At 31.7% G+C, this 14,775-nt stretch overlaps 2 protein-coding genes and 1 long non-coding RNA gene across 3 annotated transcripts; 2 read left to right on the plus strand and 1 right to left on the minus strand.

The window, feature by feature from the left end:
- Positions 1 to 252: 252 nt before the first annotated feature.
- On the minus strand, positions 253 to 996 carry LOC123703975. Its single transcript, XR_006753073.1, has 2 exons — positions 735 to 996; positions 253 to 349 (listed from the first exon to the last, which is right to left on the minus strand). It is a non-coding gene; the product is annotated as an uncharacterized LOC123703975 (long non-coding RNA).
- Positions 997 to 3,689: 2,693 nt separating this feature from the next.
- LOC123703976 lies at positions 3,690 to 5,326 on the plus strand. Its single transcript, XM_045652200.1, has one exon. The coding sequence runs from the start codon at positions 3,924 to 3,926 to the stop codon at positions 4,929 to 4,931; it is 1,008 nt and encodes a 335-aa protein (XP_045508156.1). The 5' UTR covers positions 3,690 to 3,923; the 3' UTR covers positions 4,932 to 5,326.
- Positions 5,327 to 11,101: 5,775 nt separating this feature from the next.
- Positions 11,102 to 14,154, plus strand: LOC123703977 (U-scoloptoxin(01)-Cw1a-like). The gene is made up of 4 exons (XM_045652201.1): positions 11,102 to 11,235; positions 12,929 to 13,092; positions 13,655 to 13,735; positions 14,052 to 14,154. Exons 1-4 carry the CDS (start codon positions 11,205 to 11,207, stop codon positions 14,103 to 14,105), a joined length of 330 nt encoding a protein of 109 aa, XP_045508157.1. The 5' UTR covers positions 11,102 to 11,204; the 3' UTR covers positions 14,106 to 14,154.
- The last annotated feature ends 621 nt before the right edge of the window (positions 14,155 to 14,775 follow it).

Below are 14,775 nucleotides of genomic sequence, written 5' to 3' on the forward strand. Positions count from 1 at the left end.
TAAAGTTGTTTCATTCATCAACGTGTAAATTTAAGACAAAAATACATTAGTATTTTAAATGACCTACCTAGGTCAAATTTTACTTAAATGTATTTGGAATTAGTTTATAGAAATCGGTCAAGCCATTTAGACAGCAGAGGCGCACATAGAATCAAACATACGAACAAACAAACATACATACATACAGCTCAAACCTAAGGCTCAAACACATTACGCTCCTTCTGGGTCCGTCAGGTAAAAAAAACAAGGTGATTTGAAAACTACATATTTTTATTTATTTTTTGTAGATATTCTCCTTCATTTTTACTCCCTTGCTCCACTATCCTGCGTACTGTGCTTTCAGAAACCCCTATAACAAACGAATTAAGATGAATAAAATCAAATAGTACATTTAACATATTTATTTAGTAGCTTAAAACTATTTTTTTTTATGTCGGAGGCCAAGACTCACTTGGGATCCCTGCGTCCACTCTAGTAAGTAGCAAGTAAGGATTCATAGTTATCTGTATGAAAATAGTTATCACTATACTATTTAAGGCTGGTTTGATTGGATATAACTTCTTGACTCAAATTGTGCTGGTCGCACTATAAAAACTAGTTTTTGTTTACATACAAATAACCTCAAATTAAATTTCAAAAACGTAATAATCGCCATAGATACGTACATTAAACACTCGTCACTAATGGAATATTCTATTTTACGTAGTACTGAGCAAAAATAAATGGAATCTCACCGGTATAATCTGCTGTACGTCTGTAAACGTTTTCCAAATATTTTTCTCGTTTTTCAGCTTGAAATTATGAGAAACACCGAATGAAAACTTTATATATGGCATCACGGACACCGCTACGTTTAACCTTTTTCATGATTTCTCCTTTTTTGAGTAAATTTCTTGTTTAAAATAACAATTTTATCTCAACTTCACCAAATAAACAACAAATTTTTATTCAACTTGACAGCTGCATTGATAATTCAGGGTTGCCAGATAATGAAAAAAAAAATAGTTCCAAATTAATTAATTTCATCTCTTTTATGTCGCACTGTAGTCACTTATTTTGTGTCAAGAATTTTATCTTTTTTTTATCTCTGTCACTGGTCTTTGATCAATCTTTAATAAATTGTGATCACTGATAAATACAATGATTTAGAATACGTTTTATTGTTTTATAAATTTTCATATTATTTTTATGATATACCTTTACGATTTAAAAGTGAAGTAATGGGCAGTTCCTGTGAAATTAATCTAAATACCCCCGAGAGTGGAAAGTTTTTAACGGGCAGTGTATTATCAGGAGAAATAAAGTACGCCGTAGATAAAAATACTGCTTTTAAAAAGATCACTGTATCATTAAAAGGTATTGGAACTACGTCTATTGAATATAATAATTCCAATAAAAATGAAAATAATTCTACCGATCACTATACTGAGAGATATGTTAATATAGAGCAAATACTTTTAGACAAAGCAAAGGATGAAGATGGGACGACATTGAAAATTGGATCTTATACGGCTTTATTTCAGTTCAATATTCCTAATAGAATACCGCCATCTGTGAATATTTATAGAAGCGATAAAAATCATACAGTTAGATATAAAGTGATTTATTATATAACAATAAAATTTCAACGGTCAGGCTTAATAAGTTTTCCGAAGCGTTATAAAAAAGATATTCAAATAATTTCGAACATTATACCGACGTTACCACAAACGCCAATAACAGTCGGTGAAAAAAAGAAGTTATTTCACATATTTTCAAGGAGAGATTCCGTTATAAATTTGAAGGCAACTATTTTGAATTCTGTCGTAAAAGCGGGAGATAAGGTTCAATTTTGTTACGAATTGGCGAATCACAGTAATGTTAAAATTAAGTATGTAATGATGAAAATAGTGGAATTGATTGAATTGAAGAAATCGAGACGATCCGTTGTTTTCTATCGTGATTTGGACGTCACAGAAACTAAAACGGGCAGTATACAAATCGGGAACACGCAAGAAATGACGGTCGAAATCAATATACCTGACAATGCATTAACAATAGACAGTTGTAAACTTGCTTCTAGAGATTATTACGTTTATATAACAGTAGCATTACCTTTGCCACATATAAATTTTGACCTCAGAATGCCAATCCAAGTGATGCCCAGATCCGAAAATGTTCCATCGGAAGATCCACCTTCGTATTGGGATGTTATGTGCGAAGATAAAGAACATGATGATGATTAATTTTGAAATAAACAAAATTAAGCTGACATTGCGCATTTGACTTTAATACGCAGTCTAGGTCTACTTATTATTCGGCATAGAAAAGCGAAAAAATTTTGCAATAATTGCAAAGCTGACCCCCTCCTGCATGATTATTAATCTATACTAATAATAAAAAGCTGAAGAGTTTGTTTGTTTGATTGATGTTTGTTTGAACGCGCTAATCTCGGGAACTACTGGTCCGATTTGAAAAATTCTTTCGTTGTTAGATAGCCTATTTATCTAGGAAGGCTATATGCTATACATCATCATGCTAAGACCAATAAGAGCGGAGCAATGCGGATGAAACCGCGGGGAACAGCTAGTTATTAATAATCATGCAGAATTAGGTATGTGTCAATGAGCGAATCGTTGTTCTTACCCATTCTTACCTAATTGACTGTCTCGCCGTTTATTTAGTTCGTATGTGGGAATCAATCTGTATAATTAATATAAATAAAATAGTGAGCTAGCTAGAAGAAATCGAACTCTGATACTATGATACAATGATTATACATACCTATGAGAAATCATAACAAAAAAAGACGGGTTGCACTCCGGGAGTGCCGGCAGAAGTGAAAACTTGATTATTAACGTTCTGCATGTTTGATATTTTGGAATGATATCCGTCTTACGCATGGAATATAAGGGCTAAAAAAAAAAAATCCGTCTTACGCTTTTTCGATCAGGCCATGTGTCCTGACGCGAGTTTGAGATTTTATACCCAACGCCGCTGAAGAAGTTTTCACTTCAAAAATAGGTATCTTTCCCCTAGATATAGGAAGCCAACTCATCAAATCTAATTAGCATGAAAATTTGGCATAAATAATTAATACAACGTGGTATAAACTATAGTTAGTTGCATTGAGTAAAGATAAAATGTGTCATGTCATCAGCAATATTAAATTAATTTAAAAGCAGGAAACGTAATTATTTACTTATCACAATAACGATACATAAATGGCGTGACGTCATCGAGTAATTAAATAATATGCCTAAATAGGTAAATTATGCATTCAATTAAAATTTTAATTACGGTATTAATTACGAGTATTATCTAGTTAATCTCAAAATCTCTCTTAAATCATAAAGTGGATTCTTATGTTAGAACTACGCACTAATGACAAGTAAAAATTGTTGAGTTAGATATAGGTTTATTTTATTATTTATACCGCGGTTTTACCCGCACTCCTCTGCTCCTATTGGTCTTAGCGTGATGATATAGCCAATGCCTGGTACAGCATTCCTATAGCCTTCCTCGATAAATAAACAAACAAAACAAACTCTTCAGCTTTATGATATAAGTGTAGATTTAAAGCTACTTACTGTACACTACATATCTGAATAAGGTTTAAGAGCAATACTTAATTATATATAGGAAGTCATCAGCATTCAACAAGAATATAAAATGATGTGTTCATAAACGAGAAACGCGTTTCGTAATTCGTATTTCGTATTTAGTTGCAGGAACTCCGTCAGACGGGGCTGTTGCGTCATCATTTAATTCTCTTGAATTATAAATATTTCTTTATTCTTATTCCAGTTATCAACTGATAGTGACTCGCAGATAATAAATGCATAGTGTTCATAAAATCTGATAAACGATTCCGTACGTATAATAATAAGTGTTATTCTAAATTCACCTTGGACAAAAGATAATAAACAACAGACAGATCCAACATGGGTGTAACTTGTGAAATAAACTTAAAAACACCCCCTCGAGGAGTGTTTTTAGCTGGCAGTGTGGTCACAGGAGAAATAAAATATGCAGTCAATGAAAATACAGTGTTTAAACGAATAACTATGTCGCTAAAAGGTATGGGAACTGTCCGTGTTGTTAAGTCCTCATCCAGAAGACAAAGTACGTCATTTAACAAAGAAAGGTACGTAGATAGCAATGAAGTTATCCTTGATAAAAATGATCAAAATGGAACAACACTAAATGCTGGATCTTACAACACTCCCTTTAAATTTATATTACCTGAAAGAGTGCCTCCTTCAACCAATGTATACAGACGAGAAGGACAATACAGTTTAAAATATAAAGTAGCATATTTCGTTTCAATGAAGTTCGAGAGACCCGGATTTATGGCGTTCCCAAAACGCTTCAGGAAAGAAATTCAAGTAACCTCGGACACGACGCCAACGTTATCCCGGGAACCTTTAACGTACGGAGAACAGAAGAAATTATTCCATCCATTTTCTAGCTCAGAATCTATAGTCAATATCAAATCTACGATTTTGGATTCCGTTGTGAAAGCAGGCGATAATCTGCATTTCGAATATGAAGTCTCAAATAAAAGTCACGTAGCAATTTCGGCTGTGGAAACGAAAATAGTTGAAATGATAACTCCAAAGAAGAGAAGAAAGTATGTTACCTTTAAACATGATGTTCCTGGCACAGATTCTAAGACAAGAAGTATTGATGTGGCGGCTACACAACAACTCTTTGTAGATATTAAAATTCCTGAAGATACTCTAACTATAGGTACTTGTGAATTAGCGACTAGAAATTACGGTGTTAGTATCACAGCAGTGTTACCGATGCCGCATATAAATCTACAATTATTGATACCATTTGAAATTATCATGAAACGAGAGGAAGTAATCGAAGATAATGATGCCCCTCCTTCGTATTGGGATGTTATGTGTGAAGACAAAAAGAAATTAGAAGAGTTGTTTGAATGAATGGAAAAAATGGAAATGATCTTTAATGCTAGTCGACGAAAACAGCGCAGGTATGAATTGCGTAATGCGTATAAATACTTAGGCATAAAACGGTTAATGAGACTACTGACTAACTTTCTACATATGACCTCTTTTCATTTCTTGTTTACGATAATGTTTGTGCGTATTCGTTTGTAAACAGTGAATAAAATGAGTGTTGACTATTGACGTTGACGTGTGTTTAGTTGTGATTTACTGATAGTGCCGTAATAAATATACAGATGGCGTTATTTTAATATGTGTTAATGTCATCTAAAACGAGATGGCGTTTTATCCTATTAGAAAATATACTGTACTGCATGTAACGATATTGTCTAAGGCCGCCTGTCTACCTGCAAGAAAACTTCCGCGAGAAATGTCCGACAGTCTGTCCGACAGCAACTTGCAAGTCTAATTCCGCGTTTCCACCTGCAAGTAGACTTGCAAGTTGCTGTCAGACAGACTGTCGGACATTTCTCGCGGAAGTTTTCTTGCAGGTGGAAACGCGGCCTACATAGATTTGAAAATAATACAAAATCTGTGTACAAAATAATGTGATTCTTAGATATATAAATATTTTATGGTATTCAAAAGTTGTAATTAAGTTACTAAAATAAAAGACTGGTCATTTGTATTTTATTATATAATAATTATATCTACCCTACTCTAGTTTGGTCTCTTATTTTTAATTAATCTATTGAAATTATCACGGCCTGTGTAAAAAAACGTAAATAAGCCAGGCAATTCCTTTAGAATATTTTTATAGTCTAGTAAGAGTCCAGTATTTCAACTGATTGGGTGTTTGTTACATTTGATTCTGTGTAAAATTTTAAAGAATGAAGAGAAAAGGCAAGGAAATATCCCTTCTGCGAAAAATTTCGGTAAAAACATAGTTAACTATTTTAAAACAAAAATAGTTATGTCCATATTTAAAATAGAAACGACCACTACTTTTTTTTTGCTTTCATTAGATAACCGAATTTGGAAATTCTTTATACTTATATATACGTAGTATATTATTATTAGTCTGTGCTTATATGTATTATAAAGCTGAAGAGTTTGTTTGTTTGTTTGAACGCGCTAATCTCGGGAACTACTGGTCCGATTTGAAAAATTCTTTCAGTGTTAGATAGCCCATTTATCGAGGAAGGTTATCTTAATAAATATTAAATGGCGTAGTTTGTATGGATGTATGGATGTATGGATGTTTGTTACTCTTTCACGTAAAAACTACTGAACCGATTTCAATGAAATTTAGCACACATATAGAGGGTAACTTGGATTAACACATAGGATAGTTTTTATCCCGGAAATCCCACGGGAACGGGATCTATGCGGGTTTACCTTTGCAAACGCGGCGAAGCCGCGGGCGGAAATCTAGTAGGCGTATTAAGTAGCGTGATGATATATATATCATCACGCTACGACCAACAGGGGTGGAGCCACGGGGGTGAAACCGCGCGGAGCAGCTAGTCATTTATAATATAAAACTTCGTTTAATTTTGGAGATATTGCAACTAAGAGAAAGTTTGTAAGTATGTATTGATGTATCTTTGTTATTCTTTCAGTCAGAAATAGCTGGTCACATCTGTACAAAACTTGATAAAGGGATAAGTTCAACATAGTTTGGTACTATACCTACATAGTCAAATTTTTCACGGCCCCAGCGACCGACGCAGACGCGACGCACTTTAAAGACGCAGTGTTCCAGTTAGCTAGTATACTTATAATAAGTTTATCTGAATGTACTAGTCATGTAAATAAAAAACGAGAGTCAAACAAGAATGAATAAACTAGTCCACACATCGACTTATGCGGCATAACCTTAGGGTCACAAGGTGGAATGCAAGAAACTTGATCTACTGATAATGATTTAAATTTTGTTTGTGAACATAGTTAGGGCTTGTTTTAAAAGTGTGGGATGTGGACTCGAGGTGATATCCATTTTTGAAGGCAGCAAAAGTTTATTGCAAGTTTACAAATAAATGTTTTTAGGGTGTGTATATAAAAAAAGTTCAGTAGTGCCACGTAGTGCCATGGGTAGTGCTTGTTTAGACATTCATCTCTGTTTAAAAATGTTCTGATAACAATAAAATTGAGATTTAAATTTTTATGCAGACAATTCATACCTAGTTGCAACCAGTCTTATTATAATCTATATTCGATATGGATTAGAGAAATTAATTTATACTTGAGTTTGCGTTTGAATTACATATAATCCTCACAAATTAATATAAATGAATGTCTGTCTGTATGTAATGAAAATTTTTGAAATGCCAGATTAAAAAATTTGTTAACTCTTTTAAAATTAACGTCTAAAGGGCTTGCCAGTTTTTGTTTGTCGTTGGCAAAGCTAGTTATTCGCCATAAACAAAAAAGAAGAAGAAGCTAGTACTTAATTCATATTAAAAGACATAAGATTAAAAAATAAATCTACTTATTTGAATAAATATTTGCGTACATACCTATCAGTTTCGATACATAATTATTTGTCAAAGGTCAAATACCAGTTAAGGTACCCGGCATTGAACCGTCATATAGAGGTTAGGTTAATCGATCATAATCGACTTTTTGTTTTTTCTCTAATAGATAACCGCTATCTATTCGTTAAGTGATTAATTGCGTCTGCGCACAGCAATTAAAGTATAGATAAAACCTGGGTATTAATCATGTTTATATTTGACAAGTGGTCGATGGTTTTATATATTGCCTAATGCATGAAAGGATTGGATTTGCTTATAGTATAAGGGCGGTTGCAGAGCTTCACCGACCATCAGTGCGTACGTAAGTCGCGCTCGTCATATTATGTATGGAAATTCATAAAACCGTTCATAGCTAGACCGACCATGCGCACGCGTATTGTCATACGTAGTGTCATAGTCATACACATTGTTGATGCGTATCGTCAGGACCGATGGTACCCACTGACTGTCGGTGAAGCTCTGCAACCGGCCTAAGATGCCACCGCAGGATTAGTGCGTTAATAGTTTTCTTACTAAAACTAAAATTGTATGTATATATTTAAATTAGGAGAATATAAAATATTATATATTATATCGACTGCGTTGCCAGTCAAAATTTGGCCTTATATTGCGGTGGGATCTCATACTAGGTATTACCGTATTACGGCTGTATTGATTTTCACTATATGTATATTTGAAAGAAATTAAGAAAGAAAGTTTTATTGTGGTTGTATTAAAAGTTATATAATATAAGACACATATAATTTATTATTGTGAGCTTAATTGTGAGGTTCGAATCTATAGTTCACAGCTATAGGCTACTGTAGTAACTAAATTCGAATCCGCGTGCAATTTACATGAAGCCTGAAGGTATATAATGTATTCACAGAAGCGGATGAATCTCCTATTTTCAATAATTTCTGCTGAATTGTCAAACATTTTTCTGTCAAGATACATTCACTTTTCGAATACTTTGCGATCTATTTTAATACTTATCTACTGAATATATGTACCTACACAATAATGCAAAAAAAATCGATAGTCTCCTTCATCGGATACAAGACCAAATTTACATTTACATACTCTTGATAAATATATATCGGAATAACAATAGCAATACATCGTCTTGATCTCTTGATAAATATGTATCGGAATAACAATACAAATGAATATATTATTATGTACCTATACTTGTTTTGACAATGCAGTTGCTTATTTCCTTCACTTTAGGGTCATTGATTTTATAGTTATAGTTATACTTATATATTCTTTATTGCACACAATTTTTAATTTTACAATACAAGGACATTAGAAGCAATTGGCGGCTTTATTGCTAAATAGCAATTTCTTCCAAGCAACCAGTACCAAGCATGAAATATACAGTTGCAAATATGGGAAGATAGTGTACACATAAAAAGCATATAAATTAATACTAAAAACATACAAATCAAAATAAACGAAAAAAAAAACACAAACAATATCAAAACATTAAAAATAAAACACAACAAAGAAAAACAGCACAGAAAATTAGCAGGTTTGCAAATAATGATTCTTTATCATATTTTTAAAAGACTCAAGCGATCATGATCTTCAAAGTATTACATTTTTATCTGTAGTAACCTTTAGGTACCTACGTACCTAGTAATTAAATTTATAAGATGAAGAACTTCCATCGCTTTTTATTAAAATGTTCTTAACATTACAATTTTAGTTGTTAAACCTGCTATCTGCTTTATAAATTCTCGTTTCATAGTGCATAAGTAATCAAACTCCTCCTAAACAGCATACCTGAATTTTATAATTTATAAATAGGTATTTGGTATATCTGATAATAGGCCCTAATTTTTTTATATCCCTAAGTTATAAGAATAACAGAACAACGTTTGTCGGATCGTCTAGTTTTCATTTATCGAACGCCGCAGTACTTAGACTAAATTAAAACCTACATTCTAATACAGATTAAATAATATCTACATTCTAATTTAAGATTATTATAATATTCATAGCTTTGATCATAAGCCGCGGTAAATAAATAGTATGCAGGACCGAACATAGTTGTGCCCGCGCATTCCACACAAAGTGACTTCTGAGGTCAACCGAATCTCAAATTTCGTTTATTCACCAACTGTCAAAGTTTAGAAATTAGAATGTCGATTAAAGGTCACTATTAATGTTTTTTACATACGTACAGTACTAGATTTTTGATATTTTAATGACTAGAGTTTATTCTACGACTCTGTAGTAGACTTAAGTTTCTAAACAAGAATATGAGGTATAGACAAACAAAAATTTTAATAATTTCTGTTATGAGTTTGGTGCTTTTGGAACCAAACAATCCAACACAAGCTTAAAGCTTAGATATTCTATTATTTATTAGGAGTATCAGAATTTGATTATCGATTCACAGCCTTTTAGCTAAATCAGCTTTTCAATTAAACGCCTAGTAAGTACAATTAGTTATTAATAATCAATCAAACTGATACTTTATACTTATCCTAATAATTCAATATATTGTCAACAAAATGGAACGGATGTCTCAAATAAAATTTGAAATAAGCCTGTCTGAAAATGTATTAACCAACGTTATCTAAGATATCGAAGTATAATGCTTATAGCATCCAATTATATTATACTGTAAACTTTAATACAATTATATTTATCAAATAATTTACATAAATAAATTTATCAAATTATAATCTACATTTATGTAGCTACAAATAATAATTTACAATATAGGTACATACTTTATATTATTATCAGCCTAGTTTTTAGATCATATTATTCAATCAACAACGATCTTCAGAAAACATAACGCCTATAGTTCGAGGTGCAATGTGTAACAAAAAAAGGACATAAATTAACAACATTTTTTGCATTTTGTAGATTCGTCATAATATTACCTTTATAAATAATATTAAATTTGCAATAGTGTAACTTTATAAGGCTAATTGGTACGTACTAGTACCGAGGCAAAAAAAGTTTAATATAATATAAAGTTATACTTAATAATTTTCACGTAATATATATAAAACATAATATCTATGTTTTCTTAAAGAGAAAAATTTCAGGAAGTAACACCAAGGTATGAGCATAGTTTTAATTGAATATGGTCAGTATTGGATGACATACAAGGTCGAGTATCTAATACAGCCTTCGGGTCATGCGAAAATGATACGAGATCCTTTGAATGGTATTATGCAATAGTGTAAGCTATTTGAACAATTATATAAAAACTCCTTTCTTTCTACGAAATTAAGAGTATTAACGAGCATTATTTAAATATTATTTAGCTTACTCTGATGTCCTATATAACTTATAACTACTACATAAAAATGGTATAATTTAATGGTAGAGTACACAACGTTTCTAGCGAAATTAGACTGCATTTATTATGTAGAGCATATTTTTTCGATATCCAACGATAAGTACACAAAACACGTCATATATGGTCTATAACTATAATTTTTTCCTGTAACCATAATGCGCCATATGTAAGCTTAGGAGCAAGTAGGCTACAGCTAGTGTATTAATATTTTTGAAAATTCTATTTTACCCAAAAAATACTATAATATTCCCAGTGCTAAGGCATATGTTATACATTTAAAATGTCTCTTTTAATAGATTCTAGTAAGACTAATAATTTTAAAGTTTCGCCCTATTGCATAACGACATCCACATACCCATATCAGTACTAACATTCTAAATTAAATGTAGTAAGTGCACATATGACAAGCCATTCATTAGTGTTGAACGTGGTGTACGTAGCATATCTAGTTATTTTTAATTTATAAAAATGTTTAAAATTGTTGTAATGTTCCTTTTGGGTAAGTTATGAGAAAAATTTTTTTGAACTTTTGAATTTATTTATTAGTAATTAAAATAATTAATTTTAACTTTTAATTAGTTATGTATCTAATTATAAATGTTAGATACTTTTTAAAAACATAATTTGTAGATTTATTGAAATCTGGTGATATATATTGTTAATATTGTAGGTATTCGATTTAATTGATTGTCACTATCCGTAGAAAATTATTTTTGATTAGATTTGAAATAATATACAACAGTCAAAAAACGAATGGTATAGGAGGTAGCAACGTTGACAAGTGAGCATTTTAGTATAGTTGGTTCTTTGATATACTGTTCCTCTTGCTATTTCGGTTACAGTCCGGGCTGTCTGGCTGGCCGCAGTGGTTGCGTTTAATAGTGAGCATCTTATCTGCACAGGAAAATATCCTTAATTTAAAGTCATTTTTTAACGCGTAATTTTTAATCTTTTGCCTTTAGATAGATCCATTAGACATACATTTTTTATTGCAAGACGTTTTTTTCGTTGTAAAATAGGTGCCAGACGCAATTTTTATTTTAAAATAATTAAAATATCATCGAAATAAGTGAAATTCCATCAACATGAGTCCACGTGAAGGATAAGTAATCACTATGTTACTTATACTATGTATAATATTCATTTTACTATTTACAGTTTTTTTGCAACAATCTACCATATCGCCTCCTTTTCCCAACGAACCTCAAATAGGACGTTAATGTAAACTTGATAAAAACCAAATATCATCAAGAAATTAAAGACTTTTTAACGGATTTTAAACGCGATTTATTCATTGTATTATTTTCCCAAGTCTTTAATTTCAAAATGTATAATACTCGCGTAAAATCAAACACTAGAAAATACAAATATCATCAAATTCATATTTATACCCAAAAGTGTAATAAATATGAAACCATCTATTAAAAATATTAGTTTACTAATTATTCAATATAAGTATTAAAAAAGGATAATATAATATAAATAATAAAGTTATTACTTACCTTTTAAGCGGACTCATGTTGATGTAATTTCACTTATTTCGATGACATTTTAGTTATTTTGAAATAAAAATTGCGTATGGCACCTATTTTACAACGAAAAAAACGTCTTGCAATAAAAAAATTATGTCTGATGGATCTATCTAAAGGCAAGAGATTAAAAATTATGCGTTAAAAAATGACTTTAAATTAAGGATATTTTCCTGTGCAGATAAGATGCGCACTAATAAACGCAACCACTGCGGCCAGCCAGACAGCCCGGAATCTAACCGAAATAGCAAGAGAAACAGTATATCAAAAACCCAACTATACTAAAATGACTTTTTTTTAAACGTTGCTAGCTCCCGTACGAGAATGAGAAATTAGTTTTATTGTTCGTAATGTCATTTTGAAATAATTCATGATAATGACGATTATAATCGGTCATCCTGAAATAATTCATCATTAAAATATCCAAAAACAAATTAAAGTCTCATTTTACTCTATCACTACATAGTATAAAACAAAGTCGCTTTCTCTGTCCCTATGTCCCTTTGTATGCTTAAATCTTTAAAACTACGCAACGGATTTTGATGCGGTTTTTTTTAATAGATAGAGTGATTCAAGAGGAAGGTTCTAGTATATAATTTATTAGGTTCTAGACAAAGCGGGCGAAGTCACGGGCGGTAATAATAAAATCTTTACTTATTACAGCGCTATCGACAGCCATAAGCCAGGCACCCTACGACTATTACCACGCGTTACATCTACCCCACGACCCTCCCCTTTACCCTGTGTTTGACAAGCCTCCCCCCACACAGTTTAGTTGTGCTGGCCGCCCTAGGGGGTACTATGCTGATGTACAGAGTGGTTGTCAGGTATAAACTATAATATTTTTAGTCCTAAGTACTAATATTATAAATGCGAAAGTTTGTGTGGATTGATGCAGAGAGATTATGGCCTGGACAAGCGCATAGCCCAATTTAAACGCTACTAACGTACCTATACTCTAAGCGTATACTAAATACCAGACTAGTGAAGCTGAAATCGATAAACTAATTCGGAGTATATTACAACAGATGATAAACTAAAAAAATAATAGACGAAATCAACAAAAATTAACACACACACAACAAACTACAAGGATTAGGAATAGGAATTGAGCACCATGCTTCTTTATTTGTAGTATTTTTCGAATTTAGTGACAAAATGTTCATATTATGACACTCTGACGCACAAAAGTTGTGTATATATATGCAAATGGAGGAACGGGCAGAAAGCTACTTTAATAGTTTTACATAATATATACCATCTTGTAAATTAAATGTTCTAAAGTGTGATGAAGAGAATTTTAGGAAACGACTGTCTAATTTTACGGTTGTTACAATATTATACTAACGTAGTCAATCGTCATTTGATTTATACTCGACTCTTTTTCAGGCGTACCATTTCTGTTGGCGACAACATTTAGTTAGCACGGATTTGTGCACCAATGGAACTTTATTTAATGAACAATTTCAGGTAAATAAATGACGTAATTTAGATTTTTTAATATATTAATTTGTTCATGATAATATTATATAATATTTAAGTGCATAAAAATCGCATATTTAATATTTGCCTCATTCGTGCGTAAGCATTTTCTTTCAGTCAACCCATTTTAGTTCTAGATACCTACCTAAAACTAAACTATGTATATAATATGACTTCTGTATATTTTAAAATAGACTAGTGTTAAATTTCTTGTCATTGTGAAAGTTTACATTAATTTTAATAAGCTCCTAAAACGTATATTATTATTTTATATGTGCTATAACTATCATTATTTTCATGTCAGGTCTGTGATCACTTCTACAACGTGAGATGCGGCTCACCCTATGAAGATCTGTAGTATTATCAAGTTAACTATTTATTGTAATAAAATATATATTTATTATTTATCTGTTCTATTATTTTGATACTCCTCCAATGTTACCTCGTTAAAAACAATACAAAATGAGGCTTTTCTACTGGTGAAATAATTTTTGAAAGCGGTCTATTAGTTTGATATTTTAATCAAATCTTTCTCCTTGATAATAATAGTAGTATAGATTTGATTGCTCCGGTGATGGTATATAGCATGTAGCCTTCCTCGATAAATAGGCTATCTAATACTGAAAGAATTTTTCAAATCGGACCAGTAGTTCCTGAGATTAGCGCGTTAAAACAAACAAACTCTTCAGCTTTATAGATATAGTATTTATTTATTTTTATTTATATTACTAGTATAGATTAGTAAAAGCTTATTTCGGTCAAAAGTAATATTGTTTTTTATATATGGATTTTCCGAAATAGAAGCAGATACACATATTAGTTCATGTTAATTCCTAACAACTTAGTAACATATTAACACATACTTTTACATTTTTTATTGAGGTAATCTGTAAAAATAACGAACACTATAAAATTGACCGGTTGGCTTGGTTGGTAGTGGCCCTGCCTTCCACGCCAGAGGTCGTGGGTTCCATTCCCACCCGGGGCAAATATTTGTGTGATGAACGTAAATGTTTGCTCTGTGTCAG

This window comes from Colias croceus, chromosome 28, assembly GCF_905220415.1.
Source record: "Colias croceus chromosome 28, ilColCroc2.1".
Classification (NCBI taxonomy): domain Eukaryota; kingdom Metazoa; phylum Arthropoda; class Insecta; order Lepidoptera; family Pieridae; genus Colias; species Colias croceus.

Coding starts and splice junctions, on each gene's coding strand:
- LOC123703977 (XM_045652201.1), top strand. CDS start 11,205: ATGTTTAAAATTGTTGTAATGTTCCTTTTGG. Junction 11,236..12,928: donor TGTTGTAATGTTCCTTTTGG/GTAAGTTATGAG, acceptor TACTTATTACAG/CGCTATCGACAGCCATAAGC. Junction 13,093..13,654: donor ATGTACAGAGTGGTTGTCAG/GTATAAACTATA, acceptor ACTCTTTTTCAG/GCGTACCATTTCTGTTGGCG.
- LOC123703976 (XM_045652200.1), top strand. CDS start 3,924: ATGGGTGTAACTTGTGAAATAAACTTAAAAACACCCCCTCGAGGAGTG.